The 25064-nt window shown below is 38.8% G+C and overlaps 1 protein-coding gene across 1 annotated transcript in view; it reads left to right on the forward strand.

The window, feature by feature from the left end:
- Positions 1-25064, forward strand: part of ARNTL2 (aryl hydrocarbon receptor nuclear translocator like 2) — a 73303-nt gene that overhangs the window by 28165 nt on the left and 20074 nt on the right. The window contains exons 2-11 of the mRNA XM_044994321.1: positions 767-914; positions 5566-5604; positions 7582-7739; positions 11376-11455; positions 12386-12478; positions 13758-13875; positions 14663-14806; positions 16625-16865; positions 18657-18763; positions 19571-19721. Of these exons, the coding sequence (XP_044850256.1) occupies positions 767-914; positions 5566-5604; positions 7582-7739; positions 11376-11455; positions 12386-12478; positions 13758-13875; positions 14663-14806; positions 16625-16865; positions 18657-18763; positions 19571-19721 (1279 nt within the window). The remainder of the gene's footprint in view (positions 1-766; positions 915-5565; positions 5605-7581; positions 7740-11375; positions 11456-12385; positions 12479-13757; positions 13876-14662; positions 14807-16624; positions 16866-18656; positions 18764-19570; positions 19722-25064) is intronic.

Raw genomic sequence — 25064 nt, forward strand, 5'->3', positions numbered from 1 at the left:
GAACAAGAAGTAATGGGATTAATTTGCAGCAAAGGAGATTTAGGTTAGCTGTGAAGAAAAGTGTTCTAACTATAAGGATAGTTAAGCTCTGGAATAGGCTTCCAAGGGAGGTTGTGGAATCCCCATCATTGCAGGTTTTTAAAAACAGATTGGACAAACACCTATCAGGAATGGTCTAGGTTTATTTGGCCATACCTCAGTGCAGGGAGCTGGACTTTGTCACTTCTCAAGATCCCTTCCAGTCGTACATTTCTATGATTCCATTTGTACAAAATATTTTTAGGATGCCTAGCTGCTTTTTAAAGTATAGAGCTGTAGAAATTTGTTAGTCATTTAGAGTGTTTTTATATACTGTATGTGTATCCATGTAAGGTTTTGTTTGTGCTTGGTCCCTGGCTTGAAAAAGCCCCAATATTTTGATCTTCTGCTCACTCTAGAAAGCTCATCTGTATAAGCATGCATTTTTTGGAAGTCTGAGATATTACAGGATGGGATTGTAGCTGTGGGATTGTGCATTTGGGGAATGCATTTTAAGTATTATTGGTGCTAGATGAAGTTTTATTAGGGTTAGGGGGAAAGGGGAAATGCTGCTTCATTTGACAATTTATATTGTACCATTTTAGTATTGTGGATTTAAGTGCATCTCAAAGGCACCCAGAGCTCTGGAAGAGGTACTTTTTCATGGAGAATTGTTTTTTTAAGATCAAAATAAAAATGAACAAATAATACTCTTCTGCTTTATTTTGATAATTTTTTTCATTTACAGGTAATCTTGTGATGGAAGGGAGCCAATGTGTTGCCTCTGCAGTCTCCACCCTTATGAATCCAATAACCAACCCTGCCACTGCCTGTTCATTCAACACATTTACTGTTGAGTTTCCAAAAAAGCGCAAAGGAAGTGATTTTGATAACCAGTAAGTGATCTGCTTCTACTCTTCTCTACATCATGATGAGACAATACCAGTTGGAGGCAAGCATCTGTTCTTGCTTAACTTCATCACGTTTTTGTGCCATTTCCCATTACATTATATTTATTTTAAAGGAAAACAATATTGCACATCCATTCTTTGGAAATCCTGGGCGATCAAGAACTGTAGACAGATGGGGGTCCTGACTCCCTGGAGTTGATTTTAGGTGGATTTTTATAATGGCATTTTCTGGTCCAAGACCTTGGTAGTATACCTCTGGGGCTAGAATTTCAAACCGTAACTTTTTTTCGATCTCCCTTTTTTCAGTAAAGGCATGCTAACCTGTAGCATAGGGTTATTACAAATACAAACAAGAATATCACTTAAAGTGTCTGGTTGATTGGCAAAATATGGTGCTAGCGTAATGATGAAGTGGGTAGGCAGTCACAGAAGCATCTAGACAGAAGTGCAACCTAGAAAGATTTGATGCTGGAGTTTTCAAACTCTTTCATAATGTGGAACATGCTGTAATACTGAGATTATCCTGTGGACTGCTTCTCTCCCATCCACGAGCACATAACATCCCTGGGGCAGCTACAGCGATTCCGTACATGGAAAATACTGTTAGGAAAGTATTGTACTTTAAGGTGTATTTTGAATGTTGTTTAGCAGCTGGAAGGAAGGAAGGGAGTCAGCACACAGGACCAGCAAGCTCTCTCTAGTCTTCTTTTAGTCCACAGACTACAGCTTGAGAATCATCATGTTAATGAAATGAAAATAAAATTGCCATGCTGCACTTGTACCAGTGAAAGCAGTTTCTTTTCCTGAACCTCAACAAACTACACTGTGTGTCCAGAATGTAAACATTTGACTTCCACTGTCACATATGTTCAGATGTTCCCTGCACTTCTTAAGGTTTTTAAATAAATAGTCCAAACAAATCCATTTCTGAAAAATTAACAGCTTTAGCTCCTGCGGAACTTATGTCATAGGATTCCAGTGTTCCATGGGAAATTTCAAACTCAACGAAAAGTCAGTTTTTCAAGTCCATGACAGATAATTACTGTGTACTAATTTTAACCAGGAATCTAGAGTTTCTGAAGTGCTCTAAATCTAGTTATTAGGAATTCCCTGAGCCAACTAGACCTCACTGACTAAAATTTGTTTAGACAGCTTATATAGCCAAATTTCTGGTACAGTCTACTATAATTCAAATGTATAATGCCTCAGAAATTAAACATCAGTTGTGTACAAAAATATATTCAAAAGTCAGGAAATTCCTGATTGGATTGTGCAGGCAACCTTAATTCTGCCCCCCATTCATTGGACCACTGAACTTAAGAGGCAGTTTCTTATTTAAAAAAATAGTTTTTAATAGCATGCTTGTACACTATCCTGAGCCCGTGGAGGCAGAATTAAGGTTGCATGTCAACAAGTCTGACGTTTCAAGTGATTTATTTATGTAGAAAATTCACTTACTTTTATTGTATGTAATTTTGAAGATGTCTCTTAAAAAAAGAAAAAGGTATACCACAGAACTTGGTTGTAAAACTGCCCTCATCTTTCTACCCTCTCCTGGCTGCCCAAATCATGCATCATCAGCAGAGTTTGAACCCTAAAGTTTCAGCACTGCAAGACAGCTTGAGCTACAGAAATTAACTATATTAGCTAGCAATAGAAGGCTGTTATCCCAGGGAGGTGGGCCATGGCACCATATGCTGTATCTCAGGGATGGTTGGGGAGAACCCACATGCGTCCCTTGAGAGTTGGGGAAGTTCCTGCCCCATACATTGCCCTGGGGAGAGGAGCAGGGAAAAAGGGATGCTGGGAGCATCCTGAATTGGTCTGAATCAACCATACAAAATTCAGTAAAGACAAGTGCAAAGTAATACACTTAAATAAAAATCAAATGAAGAACCACAAAATGGGAACTAACTGGCTGGGCATTAGTACTATGGAAAAGTACCTGGGGACTATAGTCAATCAAAATTGAATATTAGCCAATGATGTGATGCAATTGCGAAAAAGGCTAATATTCTGGGGTGCATTAACAGGAGTGTTATATGTAAGACTCGGGAGGTAATTGTCCCGTACTACATGAGGCCTCAGCTGGAATACTGTGTCCAATACTTTAAGATAGATGTGTACAAATCGGAGAGATTCCAGAGGAGAGCAATATAAATTATAAAAGGTTTAGAAAATCTGAACTATGATGAAAGGTTTTAAAAAAAAAACAAAAAACTGGACAGGTGTAGTCTTGAGAAGAGAAGACTGTGTTGAGGACCTGATAATAGTCTTCAAATATCTTAAGTGCTGTTATGAAGAGGCCAGTCACTGATTGTTCTTTATGTCCACTGAAAGTAAGACAAGAACTAATTGGTTTGATCTGCAACAAAGGAGATTTAGGTTAGGGTGACATTCTCCAGGATACAATCTGGACAGTTGAACAGCTGTATCCTCTCAACCCTACAACCGGGGGTGCATTTCACACTGCTTTGCTGTGAGAACAGTCACTCTCGGCCTGTTCACACACAACTTCTAGCATACAAAATCACACGAAGCTGAATGATATGAGCGCTTCTAGCCATTCACTCTTGAATTATATTGTAGAGTGACACCAACAAATTCCCAGTCCCAGACTTGTCCCCAGAAGTGTGCGTCTTGGTACTGACCAGTTCTTTCCTTCTGTGCAGTACAAGCTCATAGAAAGTTCATCATTCCATTAATAGGAAATGATATGCACAAATCCTGTTATCTCAAATGGAGGCTCCAGACATTTTAATCCAAACACACGCTGGTTTAGATAAAACAAAAAGTTTATTAATTACAGAAAGATTTTAAGTGATTACAAATAATGAGGCATAAAAGTCAGGATCGGTTACAAAGAAATAAAAGGTAAAATGCAAACTGACACCTAATTTAACAAGCTAAATGCATTCAAAGTAAAGGGTTTTTCTCACCTCTTGCTTTTACTGGCTGAATTCCTTCAGTAAGGACCAGTTCCCCCTGTTCATTGATGTTTCCTTTGTCTTTCAAATGTTGATGATGCTTGAGTAAAGACGAGGGGAGATGTGATGTGTGTCCTCTGTTCCCCTTTCTTAAAGCATTTATCTTTAAGAGAATCCTCTCCAGCTTGGGTTCAGGCATCGGCAAATCTGTTTTGGACAGCAACCCCCTGCTGTTCCACTGCCAAAATGTAAATTTCTCACTCAGACTCTTTTTTCTGCCAAAGAATGGCTGCTCTACCGGGTAATAGTCCACTTGATTATATTGACATCTGGCTGAGGTGCTGTCTAACCTTTTTTCCCTGAGGAACTGGTTTGGATTGCTTTTCTTAACTTGGAGCATGTCTCAGCAATGCCATACAGTAAAATCTTTGAACTTTACATACAATGTTGCTACACATATTCGATCAAGGCAATAATGTTCAGTAAATTATGAATTTTCAAATGATACCTCACAAGGCATACTTTGTACAAAATGCATCAGAGTTTTGTAAAAGTGGTGAACATAAGGGTATGGTCTGTCACGGTTAGATAATAGGAAAAATTATCAAAGGATAGTTAAGTACTGGAATAGGCTTCCAAGAGAGGTTGTGGAATCCCCACTATGAGAGGTTTCTAAGAACAGATTAGACAAACATCTGTCAGGAATGGCTTAGGTATATGTAGTCCTGCCACAGCACTGTAGGATGGACTACATGATCTCTTGAGGTCCCGTTCAACTCTACTTTTCTGTGATTATGTGCTCAGAAACTGTGCTGAATTTCCCTGAAGATTTCACTTGCACTGATCATTCTCCAGCTCATGACTGAGCAGGACTTTCCCTGCAATTGCTGCTTTGGGTTTCTGCAGTCTGTGCACTGAGACAAGGAGCCTGTCCTCCTGTGCTGTCACTGACCACCTTTTGGGACCAGGCAGTGTGGAAGAGAAAGTTGTCTGATTTGAATGCAGGGGGTAAGAGACCTGCAAGAAGTAAGGAATGGGTTAGAACAAGATTCCTGGTTGATGGGGAAGATGAGGTGGGGCGGAGGCGGGGAGACTGGGAGTTAGGGGCAAGTTATTCAGATCAGTGACAATGTACCAGCTACAGTATATTCTTACACTTGTCAATAATTTTTTTCAGAATCTTTTGTATGCTGACCACTTTCATTCCATTGGCAAATGTTTATCATTTCCTCCTAGTTTCTCCTGACAGAAGACAATATAGATTTGTTTCATTTATATTTTAAGACACTGGTATCACTAATGTTACTGCTATGTTTAGAAAAATGTGCTGACTGAACAAAGTACAAAATATTTTAGGTCCATTGTAAACTGTGGTTGGTTTGTTTTTCTTGGCAGTAGTATGAGTGTTAAAAATCTGTGGAACATTTCTCACCAAATTACAAGATTTATGGTAAACCAAATATGGGGCCTAAACTAATTGTGTGTTCCATTATTATTAGACTATAATATTTTAAACTGTGTGAACATTCAAAGTTAAGTTTAGTGCAGTTTATTATGTTTTGGTCTTGCGTTATAGAACAGTTGCTAAAGAATTCAGACTTCTAGAACTTTGTGCATTAATAAGCAATATTTCCTGTATCTTTTTAAATTAATGTACTGTTTTTTTAAATTTTTAATATATAATATAAAATTATATTCTGTTTTTCTAGGAGTGAAGATGGAGAACATGTAAAAATTAAATATTTCAGGTATAGTAATTTGGAGAAGTATATTTTTCTACCAGTTACTGGGACTGAATCTACCAAAATCTAAAATCATAATTCATAGTTTTGTTATAAGTTTTCAAATACTTAATGTTTCCAATTTTCTTAAACTTTTTTCTAAACTCATGCTGAAATTTCAAAGTTGATTGGGGGTTTAATTTTCCATTTACTGCAGTGTAAATTGTATAGCTAAATCCCATCTTTGGCTTTGAAAATTTCAACCTTGTGGTTTTACTAGGTGTTTCTTAGTTAATGTAATGTATTCATGGCATGTTTAAACTAGGGGACAGCTGGTGTAAATCTGAGGCTCTACCTCTGTGACTTTGAAGAATTTTGTAATTTGACAGTCAAATGTTTCTAATCCATAATCCACTAATCAGCACACTGTGGCATTGACAAACAAAAATTGCTGGTTATCCCTTTCTTCTCAGCAAAGATTTAATTGCAGAGTCCTGTAATGTGGTCTCATATTACCAAAATCTTTATTATACAATAATTAATAAACATCCTTTTATATTTACTCGAACTAATATCTGATCATTCACATCTAAACAGTAATTGTCAAACTAAATCAACAATTCCCTAGTGATATACTATCCTTGCTGTTTGGTTTACTTGTTAAACACACACAATTTGGTTCTCAATGGGTGTTCCAGTGATTAGTGAGATTCTGTATATAAAATCATGTTCTTTGTTAATTTTCACATTTTGTTCTTAATTTTGTTTTGAATTACTGTTCACTAATCAAAAAACGTAAAGTTATGCATGCAGTTCACGAGAGGAATATTTTAGGGCTTGGTTCAGTAGTATAGTCCTCCATTGTTTTGCTGAAGCTTCATTGGGCAACCTGTTTGTGACCTTAATATCCTTTCTTGCCTGATAATCATAAAACTTTTTGTTCATTAACAGCTGTGAAATGCATTCTGCACCATCCAGTTCTCTGAATCCATCTATCCCAGTTGCAGTAAACTACCTGTTTATTGGGTTCTCCAGGTGTTATACAACTGAGCTGGGAACTTCCCCCAACTTGTTTGTCTATTAGGTTATATACCACACTACATCGGTATAAATTATGCCGCTTGGGGATGTGAATAAGCCACTCCCCTGAGCAATGTAAGTTACACTAACCTAAGCGCCAATGTGGACAGCACTACATCAGCAGGAGAGCTTCTCCCACTGACATAGCTAGTGAGGCTTTCGGGGACTGGAGTAATTGACAGGAGAGCTCTCTCCCATCGGCTTAGGGCGCCCGTCCTAGCAGCACTACTGCGGTGCAGCTGTGCCACTGTAAAGCTATGGCTACACTATAGAGCAACGTCTCTGTCTTCTGTTGTATAGACACAGAGGAAAGGGCAAACAGAGTAAATGACTACCTGGTATCAGGAAAAAAGTTTTAGTTTGGGGATGGATGGGACAGAAGCAAATGCAAAGATTTTAGAGGGGGAAAAAGGAGAAACAATACTATTGTGGGATAACTAATTCAGATATTTCAAAAAATTGGTTGCTTTGGAAGAAAAGTCAAAATTAACTTGTCTGTAAAACCAGAGATTTTTCTTTAAAATTGGTCCTTAAAAGTAATGTGCAGCCACAGGTATATACATAGAGGGGAATGTTTTTTGTAAAAATCAAATTCAGCATTATGGGAAAGAACAGACAAAACACTATGTAAAGTCTCCACTTCTCTTTTGTTCCAACCACTTATGAGCAAGTTCATGCTACTTTGGTTTTATTTTCAAAATTTCACATCACACCATTTTCCATGAGCAGCTGCTGCATATTTCAGGTGGATCAGGTGTCAAATTAGCTGTCAAATATGTGCATTCTATATAAGTTGTTTCGGTATGGTGTTATTTCTCACAATACACTCTGTCCCCCTGATAAAGTTGATGTATATAGCACAGGGGGAAATATAGTGAAAAATGTATGTATTTTGAACTTTGCTTAAAATACGTTTCTTCTTAGGGAAGCTCATAGTAAAACAGAAAAACGAAGAAGAGATAAAATGAATAACTTGATAGAAGAATTATCTGCTATGATACCTCAGTGCAATCCTATGGCACGTAAATTAGACAAACTTACAGTATTACGAATGGCTGTGCAGCATTTCAAGTCATTAAAAGGTAAGTTTAAAAACTGATCTTATAATTCCTTTAATGGGAATTACACAATAGAATTTCTTTACAGTTATATAACTGTTAGCTGTTCTGTATCTATACTTAGAGAATTCAACTCTCAGGTTCACTAAATATATTTACCAAAAGATTGAATTTTGAAGAAATTGCACGTTATTTTAGAGGTTGTTCATACATTTAGTTATTTAGGAAGAAATGTGATAGCAAAGACTAGAGTGAAATGCTGTGGCAAAGAAGCGGTTACATTTGAAACAAAAGTTTAGGAACAAAAATTCAGCCGAGTCAACATGTCTGCTCTTTTAGATTTATTTACTCTCATGTTTCTTGCTGTTGATTATTTGTATTGCCATATATCTAAGTCGTCTTCCCTAGACGTAGTTTTACGTGTATCTTGAACTCTTGCGTACACTTCATTTGTTGTCAGTGATACATTAGTTATATCTATACGGACGGACACACACACACACACACTCTAGTTCTGTTTAAATTCTCTTAGCTGCTCCTAGTTTTATTTTTACCTGGTCTTCTAGATTTTGAAGCTCTTATTAGTGTAAAAAATAACTTGTAAACTTATCAGTTACATCAGAATTTCCTCCTTTTGCAATAAGTCTCATAACTTTTGGCTCTTGTGACTTATTCAAGAGAATCAGGTTTTTTTGTTGTCCTATGATGCATCCTCTCCAAAGCAATAGTATTTTTCCTCTAGACAATGGGGGGGGTCAAGCAAGTGCCTTATTTCTAATTTGAATTTGTCTGGCTTTAATTTCCAGCCATTGGTTCTTGTTATACCTTTTTCTGCTAGATTAAACGGCCCTTTAGTACTGGTATTTTCTACAGTCCAGTCACCTCTTGGTCTTTGTTTTGATAAACTAAACAGATTGAACTCTTTAAAGTCATTCACTATAAGGCATTTTTTCTAGTCCTCAGATCATTACTGTAGCATTTTTCTTTACCTTCTCCGGTTTTTCCATATCTCTTTTTAAAGCGGGGATACCAGAAGTACAGTGTTCCAGTATCATTCTCACTAGTGCCGTATATTGAAATAAGCTCACCTTCCTGGTCCTGCTCGCTAATCTCGTGTTCATACATCCAAGGATTGTGTCCTTGCACATCCACTTGTGGCCAAGTGCAGTATTACTGGTGTGCCTGCCTTAATTTCCCAATTGGGCCATCAGTAAATTGGTAAACTAATCTAAACTCCATATTCCCCAAATGTCAAGGGGTTAAACTCTGTTTACCTTCAGACTACAGCATTTGGCTATATTGAAACATGTTTTGTTTGAATGGGCCCAGGTCACCAAGCGATCCACATCAGTCTGTATGATTACCCTGTCCTCCTCATTATTTGGTACTCCAGTGGTCTGTGTCAAGTAAGTTTTATAGCAGTGATTTTATATTTACTTCTAGATCATTGATGAAAATACTGAATAGCATCAGATCTAGAACTGATCCCTGCAGAACACCACTAGGAACATTCCCATTTGATGCTGAGTCCCCATTGATGACTACTAATTTGAGATCTGTCAGTTAGCCAGTTCTTCCATTTAACATGATGTATTGATATTGTATAGTGCTAGTTTTTTAATTAGAACGTTGTAAGGTCAGATGCCTCATCAAAGTCTAAATACATCTACGTCTGCATCAACCAAGTTTGTGTCAACAAAAAATGAAAACAGATTTGTTTGACAAGACTTATTTTCTGTACAGCTGCATTGACTGATGTTAATTATATTCACATCCTTTAATCCTGTATCAGCTTTTCCATTATTTTGCCTGGGATTGGTGTCAAGCTAACTAACTAGTTATCCTAGACATCCCTCTTGCCCTTTTTGAACATGGGTACAATGTTAGCAGTCTTCTAGTCGTCATGATTTGTTAAAAATTAATAGTGATTTTAGAGATCTTCTCAACCAACTCTTTTAGGATCCTTGGATGCAAGTTATGTAGGCCTGCTGTTTTCAAAATGTTTATCCCAGGGGATATTCAAAAGGAAATAATGTCATGAATTAGCAAAGTGGCAGCTGCATTCAACAGCTGAAAAAAGATTTGGTCATTAAAAAGCCACTAGTTAAAGACCAAACTGCTAATCTTCAACTCAAATGTTATCTCCACCTAATGTATGGATGTGAAAGCTGGATATCCACCAAAGGTTTAGACATGTCTAAATGCCTCAGGAGAAAATACTTCGTGTTAAATGGAAAGCATTTATAACACATGCCGAGATTCATCAGAGAGTTTAACAACCCCTTGTCTCTAAAGTTATCCAGAAAAGATGGAAATATAATCTGAAACATGTTAAGAATGAAGCCAGAGTATCTGCCATGGTAGGCATGCCATTGGGCAGCTGGGGGAACATGCAAAAAGCGGATGACTGAAGGAATTGCTCCATCAAAGAGTACTTAGAGAGGGGGAAACTTATGGATCTTAACACACAGAGGCCATGCAGAGAGCTCAGGATATAGAAGGATGGTGGAACCTTTTTCATATGTTAAGCAATGTTTGATGGTGCGGGCAGGATTCAGATAAAGTTAGACATCTGTCAAAACTAGGACTACAAAAATGTTTAATCTCTCATTTGCTTGTAGGTAGAAGTGTCTTTAGTTCTCCTAAACACCACTTCTCTTATTACTTAGTGATATTCTTTATGATATGTAACAAATGATCTATCCTAAAATGAAAAACACAACGGTTCTACACAGAAGCAATACAGAATCAAATTGGTGATGTTACTGACAGTTATTTTGGCTGTTATTGGTTTGTTTAATATTATCCAATTTGGGGAAGGGAAGATGTAGTGGGGTTTGGAGTAGAGGGCTTCTAAGGGGACAGTTCTGTTAGAGGTACTATTTCTGAGGAGACCTAAAACAAGAGATGTTGAACACTTGCTAAAGGTATCAGGGCACTTTTTTCAGGAGTAAGGCTGTCATGGTCTGTGCTGTTTGACAGTTCCATGCTAGTGGGTGTGGTCTGGCTTAAATCTGTTCTACAATTTTGCACTGGTTACCTGAATTGCTGCTGAGTACCAACTCCTTTTTGCACTTACTTTGCCTATTGCATCTCAAGGTTATTTGTGCATGAGGGGGTAGTGTAGAAAAATCTCAAAGATGAAGGCAGAGTATTTTAAATTAATATCCTAATAATATACTTCAATACAAACTTTTTTTGAGAGAGAGGTGTCATACCACATTGGCAACATGCATGAGTTCTTGCATAACTTACAAAGCTCCTCTTTCATTTTGAACTGAAGTCATAACCTTGAGTCTGGTTAAGATCTAATTAAAATGGTCACCACCTAGAAATTGTTTCCTTTTTGCTTGTTTTTCCCTCAGGGTTCTTCATTTTTTTGCAAACATCTGGTCTTGTGTTATCCCAAACACATTTGCTTTAGCAAAGGTCTGGAATTCCTGAGATGAGGTTATGACTGTTTAATGAGTTACTTATTAAAAGAAAAGTTAATTTGTACATTCCAGTATAGAAAGCAAAAAACTATTTTTTATGGTTAAAAAGCACTGTGTGCATGTTCTATATGTGAATTTGATTAAAATGCAGCTTTGTTTATAAAGGAAACAAAGGATTACATTTTGTTTCTTTTATAACATTTATAAATAACTTGATGTTTTGCAGGTTCTACCAGTTCTTATGCAGAAGTTCAATATAAGCCTTCATTTTTACAGGATGGTGAGCTGAGACAGTTAATCCTTAGGGTAAGTAAAAAGAAACCCTGTATCAAGTGATGTCCTCTTTAAAGCCTGGCTTAACGTCAGTTGACTGCAAAAGGCTTTTCCTTACATTCTTCCTTCAAGTCAGTGCTTTGATATCCTTGCTAAGACTCAGTTTATAAACTCTAACAATAGAATATATACACAGGATTTTTCTATAAAAGCCATGGAAACTCTGTGTTAATAGGGCATTTATACAAACTGTACCCAGGAGTATCGTAAATCTGTATAAAAACTGCATAATGAATGTGCGATGTGGATGTTTCTTGTATTTATCTAAATATCTAAGTGTGTGCACTTATACAAAAAAATCTTTCATTTCCATTAACTATGTCTGCAAATTTTCTACACTTCATTTTGTTTTCAAAGTATACACTTCAGTTACTGAAAGATGTGGAAATTAACCTATGAAAGCAGCTGTTGTTACTTACAATATTTTCTTATCACACTTTCATTTGCCACAGTTTGCCTATTCTTTTGCATGTAATAATACCCTTTAGCAAGAATCTGTAAAATAACTCCAAATTTAGCTGTTCTACAGCTAAGCTGCTCTTTCCCAAAACCACTTTTGTTTTTTAGCTCTGTGTGTCATGGTCTGATTGAATATTTGCCATCATTTTTATTTGCCATCTCTTTATTAAAAAGTGACAAAGAATCCTGTGGCACCTTATAGACTAACAGACGTACTGGAGCATAAGCTTTTGTGGGTGAATACCCACTTTGTCAGACACAGGACTCTTTGTTGCTTTTTACAGATTCAGACTAACACGGCTTCCCCTCTGATACTATCTCTTTATTAAATAAATTGTAATTCACCTAAAATATTGAGGTGCATTAGTTAATATACTCATTCTATATAGCTGGTTTTCATCAGTGTTGTATGATTTTATAAAAGACTAATTTTTATATTTATAGGCTGCAGATGGGTTCCTGTTTGTGGTTGGATGTGATGGAGGAAAAATTCTTTTTGTCTCTGAATCAGTCTGCAAGATACTTAATTATGATCAGGTAGTTATAATCAAGTCATTTTGTATTAAAGTGAAATTAGTTTCTAAATCATGTGTTTGGTTTTGTTATAAATACCATTTCTTGTGCATGATTTCTTTAAATCTTTTGGCTTTAGCTTCCTCTTCAACACAATTACTCCAAAGGTTCGTTACTTTGACATTATAAGCATTCTGCAACTACAATGAACATTCCTGACGCAATTACTGGCATCTAATTTAAAACTATGATCTTCAGGAAATGATTTACATACCAACCCAGGAGAAAAATATATTTTGAAGATGTCCTTGTTTCCACCTTTTATTGACAGAGATTTGGGCTTTTGGATGGTGAAGTGATTCTCTGAACTTTAGAAAACCAGTATTTCAGCAGTGCAAGCAAATTGAAACTCAACTTGGTAATTGCTTAGTTTCAACAGTTTTAAGATTGAATAGTCATGCACTGACATCTGTGTTGCTGTAGTGTGGAAACCAACCAATCTAGACTCATTTTAGTTCAGGAAAAGGAAAAAGAATGAAGACCGGTCTAGTGCTTTCCCTTTTACCAAGATGCAGGTTATTTACTTGGAAATTTCTGGCCTGAACTGCCTTGCCCAGTGGCTGATGAGTAGCTTTTTTAACCCTTTGTGCCACCCACATCTACTTTTAAACCCCCTCCACTTTTCCATTTTTCCTCATAGCATTTTTAGAGTTTAAACCAGCCTGTCTGCTCCGTTACCCTTTTCTAGCCAGCAGTAAGAGACACCATCAACCTTGAAATTAAAAACTGAGAGCTAGGAAAACAACATGAATGAATGGAGGGAGGGATAGCTCAGTGGTTTGAGCATTGGCCTGCTAAACCCAGGGTTGTGAGTTCAGTCCTTGAGGAGGCCATTTAGGGATCTGGGGCAAAAATCTGTCTGGGGATTTGTCCTGCTTTGAGCAGGGGTTTGGACTAGATGACCTCCTGAGGTCCCTTCCAACCCTGATATTCTATGATTTTCCAAGTTCACCATTTAACTTAATGGATAAGAGATAATTGCATTTCTGCTACCATGTTTTTTACTAATTTCTATAGTGTCCATATGCTTTTAATTAAAATATTGAAACAAAAATAAGAATTCAACAAAGCTGTTGTTTGACAGCAAATTCAATGGATAAATGTTACAATTTAGACAGAATAATTCAGATATCTGGGAATACTGACCTTTTCTAAAACAGCCTTGAACATTAAGTTACTTGGTGAGGAGATGTGGAATAGTGTGTATGATGCACAGCTTTTAAATTAACATTTTTTTCACTAGGCCAGCTTGATTGGACAAAGTTTATTTGACTACTTGCATCCAAAAGATGTTGCCAAAGTGAAGGAGCAACTATCATCTTCAGATGCTTCACCAAGAGAAAAGCTTATAGATGCCAAAAGTAAGTGTCTATTTAAATATAATCAGATTTTTAATGTAATGCCTTCATTTGTTTTTAAATTCAGTTATTATGTAAGGCAAATTCATGCATTCATGCATGCATATATGTGCAAACTCGTTCATATGATTTGTACAAACAAAACATGTTTGCATACCTGCTGCTTAGAATACACAAACAAGTTGATAGCTACATCAGAAAGGAACTCATTTTAGGTAATAGGAATGATTGAAGTTTACATTGTTAGACATTTACCAAGAGTTGGTATGAATTTTTTTTTTAACCAGGCATACTACTTTTTTTTTCTTGTATTTGATAGGTCTTGTCAATACAAAAGACCTGATGTAGTCGAGCATGGGATAAAATGCTTCAATACCAAGAGTCACTGTCTTCTCTGAAAATGCTAAGTGTCAATCCTAATTTAACCAAGTCTTATTTTGCTAGTATGGAGAACATTATGTACTGTGCAGCTGATCACTATTTTATAGTGTTTATGAGCAGCTTTGCAACTTCCCCCTACCAAATAGAAATTGAAAGTTTTTAAAATCTTAACTTACTAAATAAGATTGCATAGCATTGAATAGTATATTAAAATATTTTACCTTCCACTTTTCACAATCATGTTTTGTTCATCTTATTTAATTCATTTAAGTTTTTTCAGTAGTTAATTGTACATGCAAAAATGTAAGAGTCAGTAAGGCAACTGGGAGACTGTATTAATGATTTAAATGCAAATAATTCTCTGTAGGCCAAAGGCCATTTTCTGACTGTCTTATTAAACTTTTACAAGCTGGTTTGCAAGTACATATGGATTTTCAAGCTGGATCAGCTCGACTGCATTCTGGTGCTCGGCGTTCCTTCTTCTGTCGGATAAAGTGTAGTAGGATCACAGTCAAGGAAGAAAATAAATGCTTGCCCAACGCAAAGAAGAAAGGTATCTCAAAGTGTGGCTGAGTTGGAGGATTTCTGTTTTTAAATATGGTATATTTAAGTTCTGAGTCAGTTACCGGGTCTAAATAGGTAGCAATGACTTCACAGAATAATTATAGGGAATAAGATATATATGATAAGACCCTGTTTTTATGATATCGGAAAAGCCTGCTTTAGTTATCCCCCTAGGGGGAAAAAAAGATTCAGTGGGATCTTGAAGCCTGAGGAAAATTACTGAATGGAACTGGAGCAGTTCAAAGCGTAGGAGTAAGAAGAAATATCTGTCAAGGAGATAACTATTAATAGGGTTGCAAAATCTGCTGTTTTGGAGAGGATAACTTAAGTGGTGGGGGAAAAAAAATCCTCTCCCTCTCCCAAAAATGCATTGTTATTGTATGGATCAGGTATGATTTTTCCTTTTATTATAAAAACTACCAAAGTTAATTCTTTAATATGCAGTGTAATTGTAGCCATGTCGGGCCCCGGAAATTAGAGAGACAAGGTGGATGAAGTAATATCTTTTATTGGACCAGTTTCTGTTGATGAGAGAGACAAGCTTTCAAGCCATACACAGCTCTTCTTCAGGTCATGGTTTGAAAGCTTGTGTCTCACCAAAACAAGTTGGTCCAATAAAATATATTACCTTATCCACCTTGTCTCTTTAATTCTTTAGTGTAATTTTTGGCTGATTTAACATCCCATATTTTTATAGCTTTTTTTGGTTTCCATGAGTGATAGTAAACACTTGTCATATTTTCAGTGTATTTGGACACTTTATTTAAACAAAGCTTTTGTTTTAGATTCTATATTTAAAATAGATTTTTGCACTGTTTACTAAAATTGTCAGATTCCAAAATTTGTCATTTTTATGTTAAATGTAAAGCTGGTTTTGTTATTAACCATGGAACTATTTTAATTTACTCTGACTCTTTCATAACATTTAGTGTAAAATCCTGGCCATATTGAAGTCAGTGGCAAAACTCCTATTGTCTGTAAAGGGGCCAGCATTTCATTCTGAAACTGCATATATCAATATCTAAGAAAACAATGACTTAATGAACTAAACATCTATACATGCCCCAAAACCCATGTTGAAACACCAGTGGAAATGACTCAGCCTTTCATTTTCCAAAGGTAGATAAATTGAGTTCCATGGGGTTTACTTTGGGGCAAAGCATCTTTGTATAGGACTCTAAAACCCAGAGTTCCTGTTTGCAGTGCATGGACACTAACCAATCCCCTGGCACTTTTTGGAATGATAAAGGTTTGCCCTGGTGTCGTTGGGCAAAATGTCCCCATCTGTTCCCTCTTGTGTGGTATGATTATAGTCTTCTTAGCTGCAGTCCTGCATCCGTCTCATGGTGAGTGTAGTGGTTCCTGAATGTTACATAATTAAATGGTGAGAGATCCACTGGAATGAATTGCAGTATATACTATAAATTCAAGAAACAGAAATTAAGCATTTACATTTTGCTGAAAATTTCTTAGTCTTAGCAATTACACTTCGATAACCATATCTCAGTCTCCTTGTTTAAAATTAAAATATTCAAATTACAGAATGTCTCTTTAGCTTAATGTAATTCACAGTACAAAAGAAACTGCATAAATATTTGCAGTAAATGAAAGCAATATGTATTACTAAACTGTTGGTTTAATTTTCTTCTTATGTGTGAGAACGTTTTAGATGCTATTCAATGACATTATTTACAGCTCTGTAGGGCTCAGACCTGTATGTAGGCACAAAACATAACAGCTGGAAAAGGAATTTAAAATGCATTTTCATTTGGGAATTTAACTCCTCTTTTTCACTTTTTTAAATTAGAGCACAAAAAGTACCGTACAATCCATTGTACTGGCTATCTGAAGAGCTGGCCTCCTACCGAGGTGGGAGTGGAAGAGGAGAATAATGCAGAAAAAGACAGCAGTAACTTTAACTGTCTCGTTGCAGTTGGGAGATTGCATCCTTATATTGTTCCACAAAAGAGTGGTGAGATAAAGGTCAAACCAACAGAATTTGTTACACGCTTTGCCATGGATGGAAAATTTGTTTATGTAGACCTACGGTAAGCATTTTGTTCTTTTATTATAGAAAGAGCCAATAGTGACTACTTATGTAGGTTGCCTAATGTTTTCTGTTACACAGAACAAAACTTGTTGAGCAGGACTCAGATATGTAAGACATCATATAAAAAAGTGTTGTATTACCTTACACTAAAGAATTTATTGACAAGATTAAAGCACACATCATAATGTTATCGTGTTTATCAAGGGATGCACCACTCACTCTGATCTGATGCCTCCTCATGATCGCTTTGGGGATTAGCTCTCGAGGCTGACGCCCCTTCCCATGGTCACATGCCATCACGCTGTCTGTCTGTGTGTCTCTCTCTGGTCTGCAGCGCCTCTCTGGTCCTAGGAACTGCAGCAGCATCTTTGTGACTCAGCCCTCTGGCTAGGTTACTGAGCCTTCCCCTCCTTCCAGGGTACGGTCCTTCAAATCTCTGTCACTCCCACAGTGACCTAGGTTGTCTTCCAGTTGACTTCCCTGTGTCTGGTCTATGCCTCGGCATCAGTGGCTGATAAGAAAACCTGGGCCCGCCCACTATTTCAGGTTCCAGTCCAGAGACCCTCAACCCAGCAGTTCTGGGCTTTCCTCTACCAGCCCTCGCTCCTCCTCCTTCCCTGGACTACCTCCTACAACTCCTGGTTTCCCTTCTTGCCCTGGGTGTACCAGCTGCAAACCCTCTTCCCAAGGAGTGACTGCTGCCTGCCTTCCTGCAACCTTTCCCAGCAGCTTCCAATTTCCTAGCAGCCCCTGTCTGTTGCCAGCTTCCTGGCTTTATATACCCTCTCTGTTCCTGCTCAGATGAGCCCCCAGCCTCTAAAGTGCCCCTGTTTGCAGCCTAATTAGCTAATTGGACCCACCTGGCCCAATTCAGCTCTTGCAGGGCTAGTGTGAGGAGCACAGTCAATCGCAATGCTTTTAAACTAATTCATCAAAAATCTCAATTAGAATTTGAGAAAACTAAGCATAAGTGTCAGCAGTTAGCATTTAACCAGAAAATCATTAATCTTGCTTCTTAAAATTCATGCAGCACATTTAAATTATGCCAACAAATTATTTAATAAGCATGAGAGTTTGTCCATGTGTTACTAGTTTGTTTAAAAAACACTTTATGGTGGACTCAGTTGTCAGTTTTTTTCTTATTTTGTATCTCAGTACTTTAACTAGAAATACTATAAGGTTGCTTTACTGTACTTTATCTAGACAATTCTGCTTTTCATCTGTGAGGATGAAGCCTGTTAATATAGAATGAAAGTAACTGTTTAAACACCATTATTTCAAGTAATATCGACTTGTAACACTTGGAGACAAAGCTAAATGCTTTATTCTCACTAAAAGAATTCAAATCAATAACTTAAAATATATCCATTTTTTGTAAGATTCATTGAACAGTGGGATTTCTAAATAATTTAAATCAGCCTCTTCTCTGTATTGTGAGCTAGCTTGTAGAACTAACTGCAGTACATCCTAATTGTTTAAATGTGTACATAATACAAATGTTCTCTGCGAAATACAGGTTTGAACTATTTTGTGTCTGACGGTACTGGCTAACATAACAATGTTAATATCTTGTTTCTATTGCAAATAGATTCAAGGTAATCTACTGCTTAACCATTGTTTGTTTATTATTCTTGCTTAGATCTGTACCTGTTGTAGTAGAATTTTGTTTTCAAACACAAATAAACATCCCCTTTAAATATGCGTTTTCTGTTTTGTATCATATTGGCATAATATGCTGAATAAAGTGTTTTTAATTATGTGTGAATCCTCTCTTCTTATTGCCTAACAGTGCAACAGCAATTTTAGGGTATCTGCCGCAAGAGCTTCTAGGAACTTCTTGTTATGAGTACTTCCATCAAGATGATCACAATCATCTAGCTGATAAACACAAAGCAGGTATGAAATGCTTGGTACTCCCTATATAAATTACAAGCAAGTCTCATCTTACGCTGGGGTTACATTCCGCTGTTGTCGCGTAAAGCGAAAATTGCGTATAACCAAAATAACATTGAGTGTAATGGTGGGTGGAATTGCCCGCACTACATGTACAGTATTTAAATTATTTTTCTCTTTTTTTTTTTGTTTTTGTTTTTGCTGACTGCACAAAGCTGAATTTGTGCATGTTAAATGTGTGTAAGATGAGACTCACTTATACATACAAACACGATGTTAAAAGAAAATAAAATCAAGTACTCAAGAGTTAGGAAATGTTAGAAATAAGGCCTTCATTAAGTATTGCCTTGTGTCACATATAATATCTGTAGTAGGGCCCTCTCTCCTGGATCCCGTCCAGTGCCTTAAACACAAGAGAATATTCTTTCTGTTCCCGTAACCTTCTGCCTCAATCTCTGTCCACCTTGTGCACTGAATGAAGCAGAGGTCCTTTATAGCAGATAGTAGTCATGTAATTAAATATTGAATTTAAAGAACCACCAAGCCTCAAATCTTCCCACTATTAACTTGCAAGAGCCCAGGTGATGCTTCATGTCTGATCAGATGGCTAAGTTTGAAATTTAATTGGAATCCAGACTTTGTGCTTATCTGGAAAGTACCAAGCACATTGTTGACACTGTATTAAATTGAAACTGTTTTATTGGTTGTGTGGCTACCAAAACGTAGTTATCAAAACAAATTTTTAAAGTCGGTTGTGTCATCCTGTGTATACAATTCAGGATGAGCTGCTTATGTTTTTTCCTTATTTAGTGTTGCAGAGTAAAGAAAAAATATTTACAAACTCCTACAAATTCAGAGCAAAAGATGGAACTTTCATTACATTGAAGAGTCAGTGGTTTAGTTTCATCAATCCATGGACCAAAGAACTGGAGTACATTGTATCAACCAACACTGTAGTGTTGTAAGTAATTGGTGATGTGAATCTGCATCTTATTTTTTGTCTTAATTAGGAATATCATTAATATAAAGCTATTCATTTAAAAAAAGATTAACGAGAAAAACGGGGCTAGAAAATACAAACTCTGTGCAATTAGTTGAATCATAGATATAAGACCAGAAGAGACCATCATGATCATCTAGCTTTTTGATCTCCTGCACATCACAGGCCACAGAACCTCAGCCACCTACTGCTGTAATAAACCCAGAACCTCTGCCTGAAATACTGACGTCTTCAAATCATGATTTAAAGACTTCAAGTTACAGGGAATCCACCCTTTACTCTAGTTTAAATCTGCAAGTGACCCGTGCCCCATGCTGCAGAGGAAGGTGAAAACCCCCCAGGGTCTCTGCCACTCTGATCTTGGGGAAAATTCCTTCCCAACCCCAAGTATAGTGATCAATTAGCCCTGAGCATGTCAGCAAGACCTACCAGCCAGACACCTGAGAGAGAATTCTCTGTAGTAACTTGGAACCCTCCCCATTTCATGTCCCATCTCTAGCTGCTGGCAATATTTGCTACTAGCAGTCACAAATTGGCCATATGCCATTGTAGGTAGTCTCATCATACCATCCCCTCCATGAACTTATCAAACTCAGCCTTCAAACCAGTTAGATTTTTTTGCCCCCGCTGCTCCAGAAAGCTGTTCCAGAACTTCACTCCTCAGTGGGTTAGAAACCTTTGTTTAACTTCAACCCTAAACATGTTGATGGCCAATTTATATCCATTTATTCTTGTATCAGCACTGGCACTTAAATTATTCATCTCCCTTCATGGTATTTATCCCTCTGATGTATTTATAGAGAGCAAACATCTCTCCCCTCAGACTTCTTTTGGTTAGCCAAGCCAAGCTCTTTGAGTCTCCTCATAAGGTAGGTTTTCCATTCCTCTGATCATGCTAGTAGCCCTTCTTTGCACCTGTTCCAGTTTGAATTCATCTTTCTTAAACATGAGAGACCGGAACTGCACACAATATTCCCAAGGAGGTCTCACCAGTGCCTTGTATAGTGGTAATAACACTTCTCAATCATTACTGGAAATATCTTGCCTGATGCTAATATGATCCTAGGATGCCTTTTTCACAGCTGCATCACATGGGCAGCTCATAGTCATCCTGTGATCAACCAGTACACCCAAGACTTCCTCCTCCTCTGTCACTCTCAACTAATAAGTGTCCAGCTGATAGCAAAAATTCTTATTGTTAGTCCCCAAGTGCATGACCTTGCACTTTGCACTATTAAATATCATCCCATTTCTATTACTCCAGCTTTCAAGAAAGGCTAGAGACTTGCAACTCAAACTCCTTCAAATGGAGAAGTGTCTCAGGCCTCCTTCTGAGCCTGAAGCCTGGACTTCCCCTGGACAAGCCTCGCCAACCATGGCTTCTGATAAGGGTCCCTCCTCCATACAGACTTCTGATGAACCCACTAAAAAGGGTCTAAAAAGTGGGTAACTACATCCCCAAATCAGCCACAAAGCGCCATTCTACAATCAAGCAAACTGCATTGGCACCAACCACACCTTCAGTGCCTGGAGCTGAGATAATGGAACCATCTGGCACCTCCAGTACCGTGAGAGCTAAGGACTCTAAAAGAGCCAACTCGGACACAGGTGCTAAGGAGAAATCAAAACCCCAGGCCTCAGCACCGACTCAGCCAAAGCCACAATCAACACACAGCAGCACAGCACCAGTGCAGACCGTGGCTCAGTCCTCGAACCCCAATGCACGCTCTGTGTACACACCGGCACAGCCTACAGTGCCGACATATGTGCCGTGGCTCCCGGCACTGTCGCAATAACAGCCCCTGGTGCAGATCATGCAGACACCACAGCAGCTCATACGGCACAAAGATCTCTTAATCAGATCTACGCCTGACTCTGCCATCCTCGGCCCTGACATGATCCCTGCACATTTGGCACAGAGTCTCATTGCCACTCCATCACGCTCTGCGCCACCTTTTTCGAGTGAGGATGAGGACAACGAGGAGGGACAAATAGATTCTCCCCTGCAATCTCCTGCCCACCATGAGCCACCCAAATCAGGATCCTTTCAGGGGGCATAGTACGCTGATCCCAAACATCTACAGTGGTATGGCTAACCCTGGGGTCCACCTATGTCTGTCCCACCCCAATGGGTATACTGGAACCCATGGGCAATTTACCCCTCACAACAGGGATTACCCACCACTTCTAGACTCAGCACATAGCAATCGCCTGCACCTTTGGTGCCTGGACTTTTGGAACTGGCTGGAGAAGGAGAGGAAGAGGAGGAAGAGCCCCCATACCAGGAAGGGGCACCACCTACCCACCTGTCATCCTCCCCAGACAACACCGTCATGCCTTCTCCCCCTAATATAGGGGATGATTTCGAACAATTCCAGGATCTATTGAAAAGAGTGGCTAGCTCTCTGGAGATCTCTCTGGAGATGGAGTTCCTCTTCTTCCATCCGACACCCAATTCACTGGTGGTCGACGCAGTCCATGAACGTGGCAGACAACAGCCCAAGACCACACCTCATGATAAGGACTGGAAAAGCCTCGACCATTTTGTCCGCAAGACTTACTCTTCGGCTATACTACACCTCCACATAGCTAATTACAATGCCTCTCTGGCAAAATATGATTACAATAACTACACACAGTTTTCTGAATTTATTGATTTTATTCCGGAAGACAAGAAAGAACAATTCACAGCACTTGTATATGAGGGACTTGTATATAAGGGCTCCAGAACAGCCCTTCAAGCCGCACTGGACTCTGCAGACACAGCTGCAAGATCAATGGCAACTGCAGAGGTGATGCAAAGGGCCTCATGGCTCCATCTCTCCAGCTTTCCTAAGGAAGTACAATCCATGGTCGAAAACTTACCATTTGAAGGGCTCAAACTCTTCGCCGAAAAGACTGACGAGCAACACTGCGATCTCTGGGGATCTATACACCTAGACCCAAGAAAAGACCGGAGTTGTTACGCTTCTCAACATTTGTCATACTCCGTATTCACATCATCAGCAGTATGAGTCACAGGGCTGCAAACAGAGGCCATCGAGGCGACCCAGCCTACTCCTCCTGTAGCTTTGTTGTAGCCATCAACATCCAGGAAACAAAATTTGAAGCCTTGGCCAAGGGCCCGAGAACCCCATGTCTGTTTGTGCTGGAGACATCTACTCTCTCCCGACCATTTATCCAGTCTGGAAAACCATCACATCCAACCAATGGGTGCTAGAAATCGTATGAACTAATTACTCCATCCCCTTTCTTTTCAACCCCCCTACCCACTCTCCCTCTCCATCTGTCTTCAGGGACCCATCTCATGAGTCTCTATAGTGTCAGATCATTCCGTAAGCAATTAGTATATGGTATTGGACTAATCTGGGTCCTGTGACCATCTGGTCCAAGTGGGGGGTGTGAGAAAAATAAGCTTTCTCAAAGCCAATTCACGTGATGCTCTGTAGTTAAACATAGCATCTCTAGCTCATGTAGGGCCTCAACCTAGTCCATAAATCATAGAATATCAGAGTTGGAAGGAACCTCAGGAGGTCATCTAGTCCAACCTGCTACTCAAAGCAGAACTAATCCCCAGACAGATTTTTGCCCCAGATCCCTAAATGGCCCCCTCAAGGATTGAATTTACAATCCTGGGTTTAGCAAGCCTATGCTCAAACCACTGAGCTATCCCTCCGCCTCCTTTGGGTCCTCACCAGTCCCCCATTTGAACCTATGGCTACATGCTCACTCCTACACCTTTCCATGAAGGTGGCATTTCTAGTGGCCACTACATCTGCCAGACATGTAGGAGAGTTGAGTGCTCTCACGGCAGACCCCCATATACAGTCTTTTTTAAAGATAAAGTATCCTGAGACTGCACCCCAAGTTTTTATCTAACATCGTCTCAACCTTCCACCTTAATCAACCCATTTACCTACTGACATTCTACCCTAAACCTCATGACAATAAAAAACACACCACACTTCATACTTTCAATGTGTGGAGGGCATTGGCCTTTTATCTAGACAGAACAAGACCATTTCGTAAATCACCCAGACTATTGATCTCCATCACTGAATGCTCCAAAGGGAGTGCCATAGCCAAACAGAGTCTCTCCAAATGGATCTCCAATTGCATAAAACTATGCTACCATCCATGTGACCGGCAACCCCCGTGGGGATTCGCACACATTCCACCAGAGCCCTCTCAACCTCTGTTGCTTTCCTTAACAACGTGCCCATCACGGACGTCTGTAGGGCTGCAACCTGGGCCTCAGTCCATACCTTCATGCAGCATTACGCATTACAACAACAGGCAACATCCGATGCCTTCTTTGTGCTCACTGTACTGTCTTCTCTTACTCCTTCAACTCCAAAGCCCCCTTCTTCCACCAGAGGGCGCTGCTTTGACGTCACCTAAAGTGGAGCACCCACAGGAACAGCACTCAAAGAAGAGAAAGTTACTCACCATGTGCAGTAATGTAGGTTCCTTGAGATGTTTCCCTGTGGGTGCTCCTCTACTCACCCTCCGTTCCGTCCTCCCCTCTACTTAGTCTCTGCAGTAGAAAAGGAACAGAGGGGCGTTTGGTCGCACAGCACCAGTTAACCGCCTGAGGCAGCACAAGACGGGGGTCTAACCTGAATACTTATTTAGCAAGAGGCACTATGTTGGACCCGAGTAAATGCCTGGTATTAAAGTTAAAACTTTATTAAGTTGCTGCCTCCCACTTGAAAATCCATTCCTGTGTCTATTTCATTCTTATGCACTTGATCAGCACATGCAGATTGGCTTAGATAAGAGGCACCAGTCAGTCGCTATTACCATACTACACCATGAGACCTCAACCTAGTTGACACTATCTATTCTGTGACCTATGTACAATTTTCAGATTGCCAAATCTTTCTAAAAGGGGCTTTCTCACACAGTTATTTATGAGTGAAAATGCAAAGTTAAAATTTGAAACAAAACTTTTTGCAACCTTAACTCTATTTGTTTCCAGGTGGTGTTAATAGAAGATCATGGTTATCTTTACTTTTTACTTGAGCTGTTCAATCATTTCTCCATCAGTGTAAAATTATGCAGTGGTAAATCCAGCTAGCCGAAACTCCTTTTCTCACCCCAAAGAGTTTGTTCGGTTTCTGTGAATTAGTTTGTGTTCTTATCTTAAGGTCTCATGGTACTGTAGGGAATGATACACAGTTGCTCCCTCTGTAACAATTTGGCAAAGTTCAATAGGTGGTAAGGTACATAAATGGACGACCAGTAATTCACTTCAACAGCTTCATGACTTTACTGGATTCTCCTGCCACAGACACCTACTGA

Source organism: Mauremys mutica, chromosome 1 (assembly GCF_020497125.1).
Source record: "Mauremys mutica isolate MM-2020 ecotype Southern chromosome 1, ASM2049712v1, whole genome shotgun sequence".
In the NCBI taxonomy this organism is placed as follows: domain Eukaryota; kingdom Metazoa; phylum Chordata; order Testudines; family Geoemydidae; genus Mauremys; species Mauremys mutica.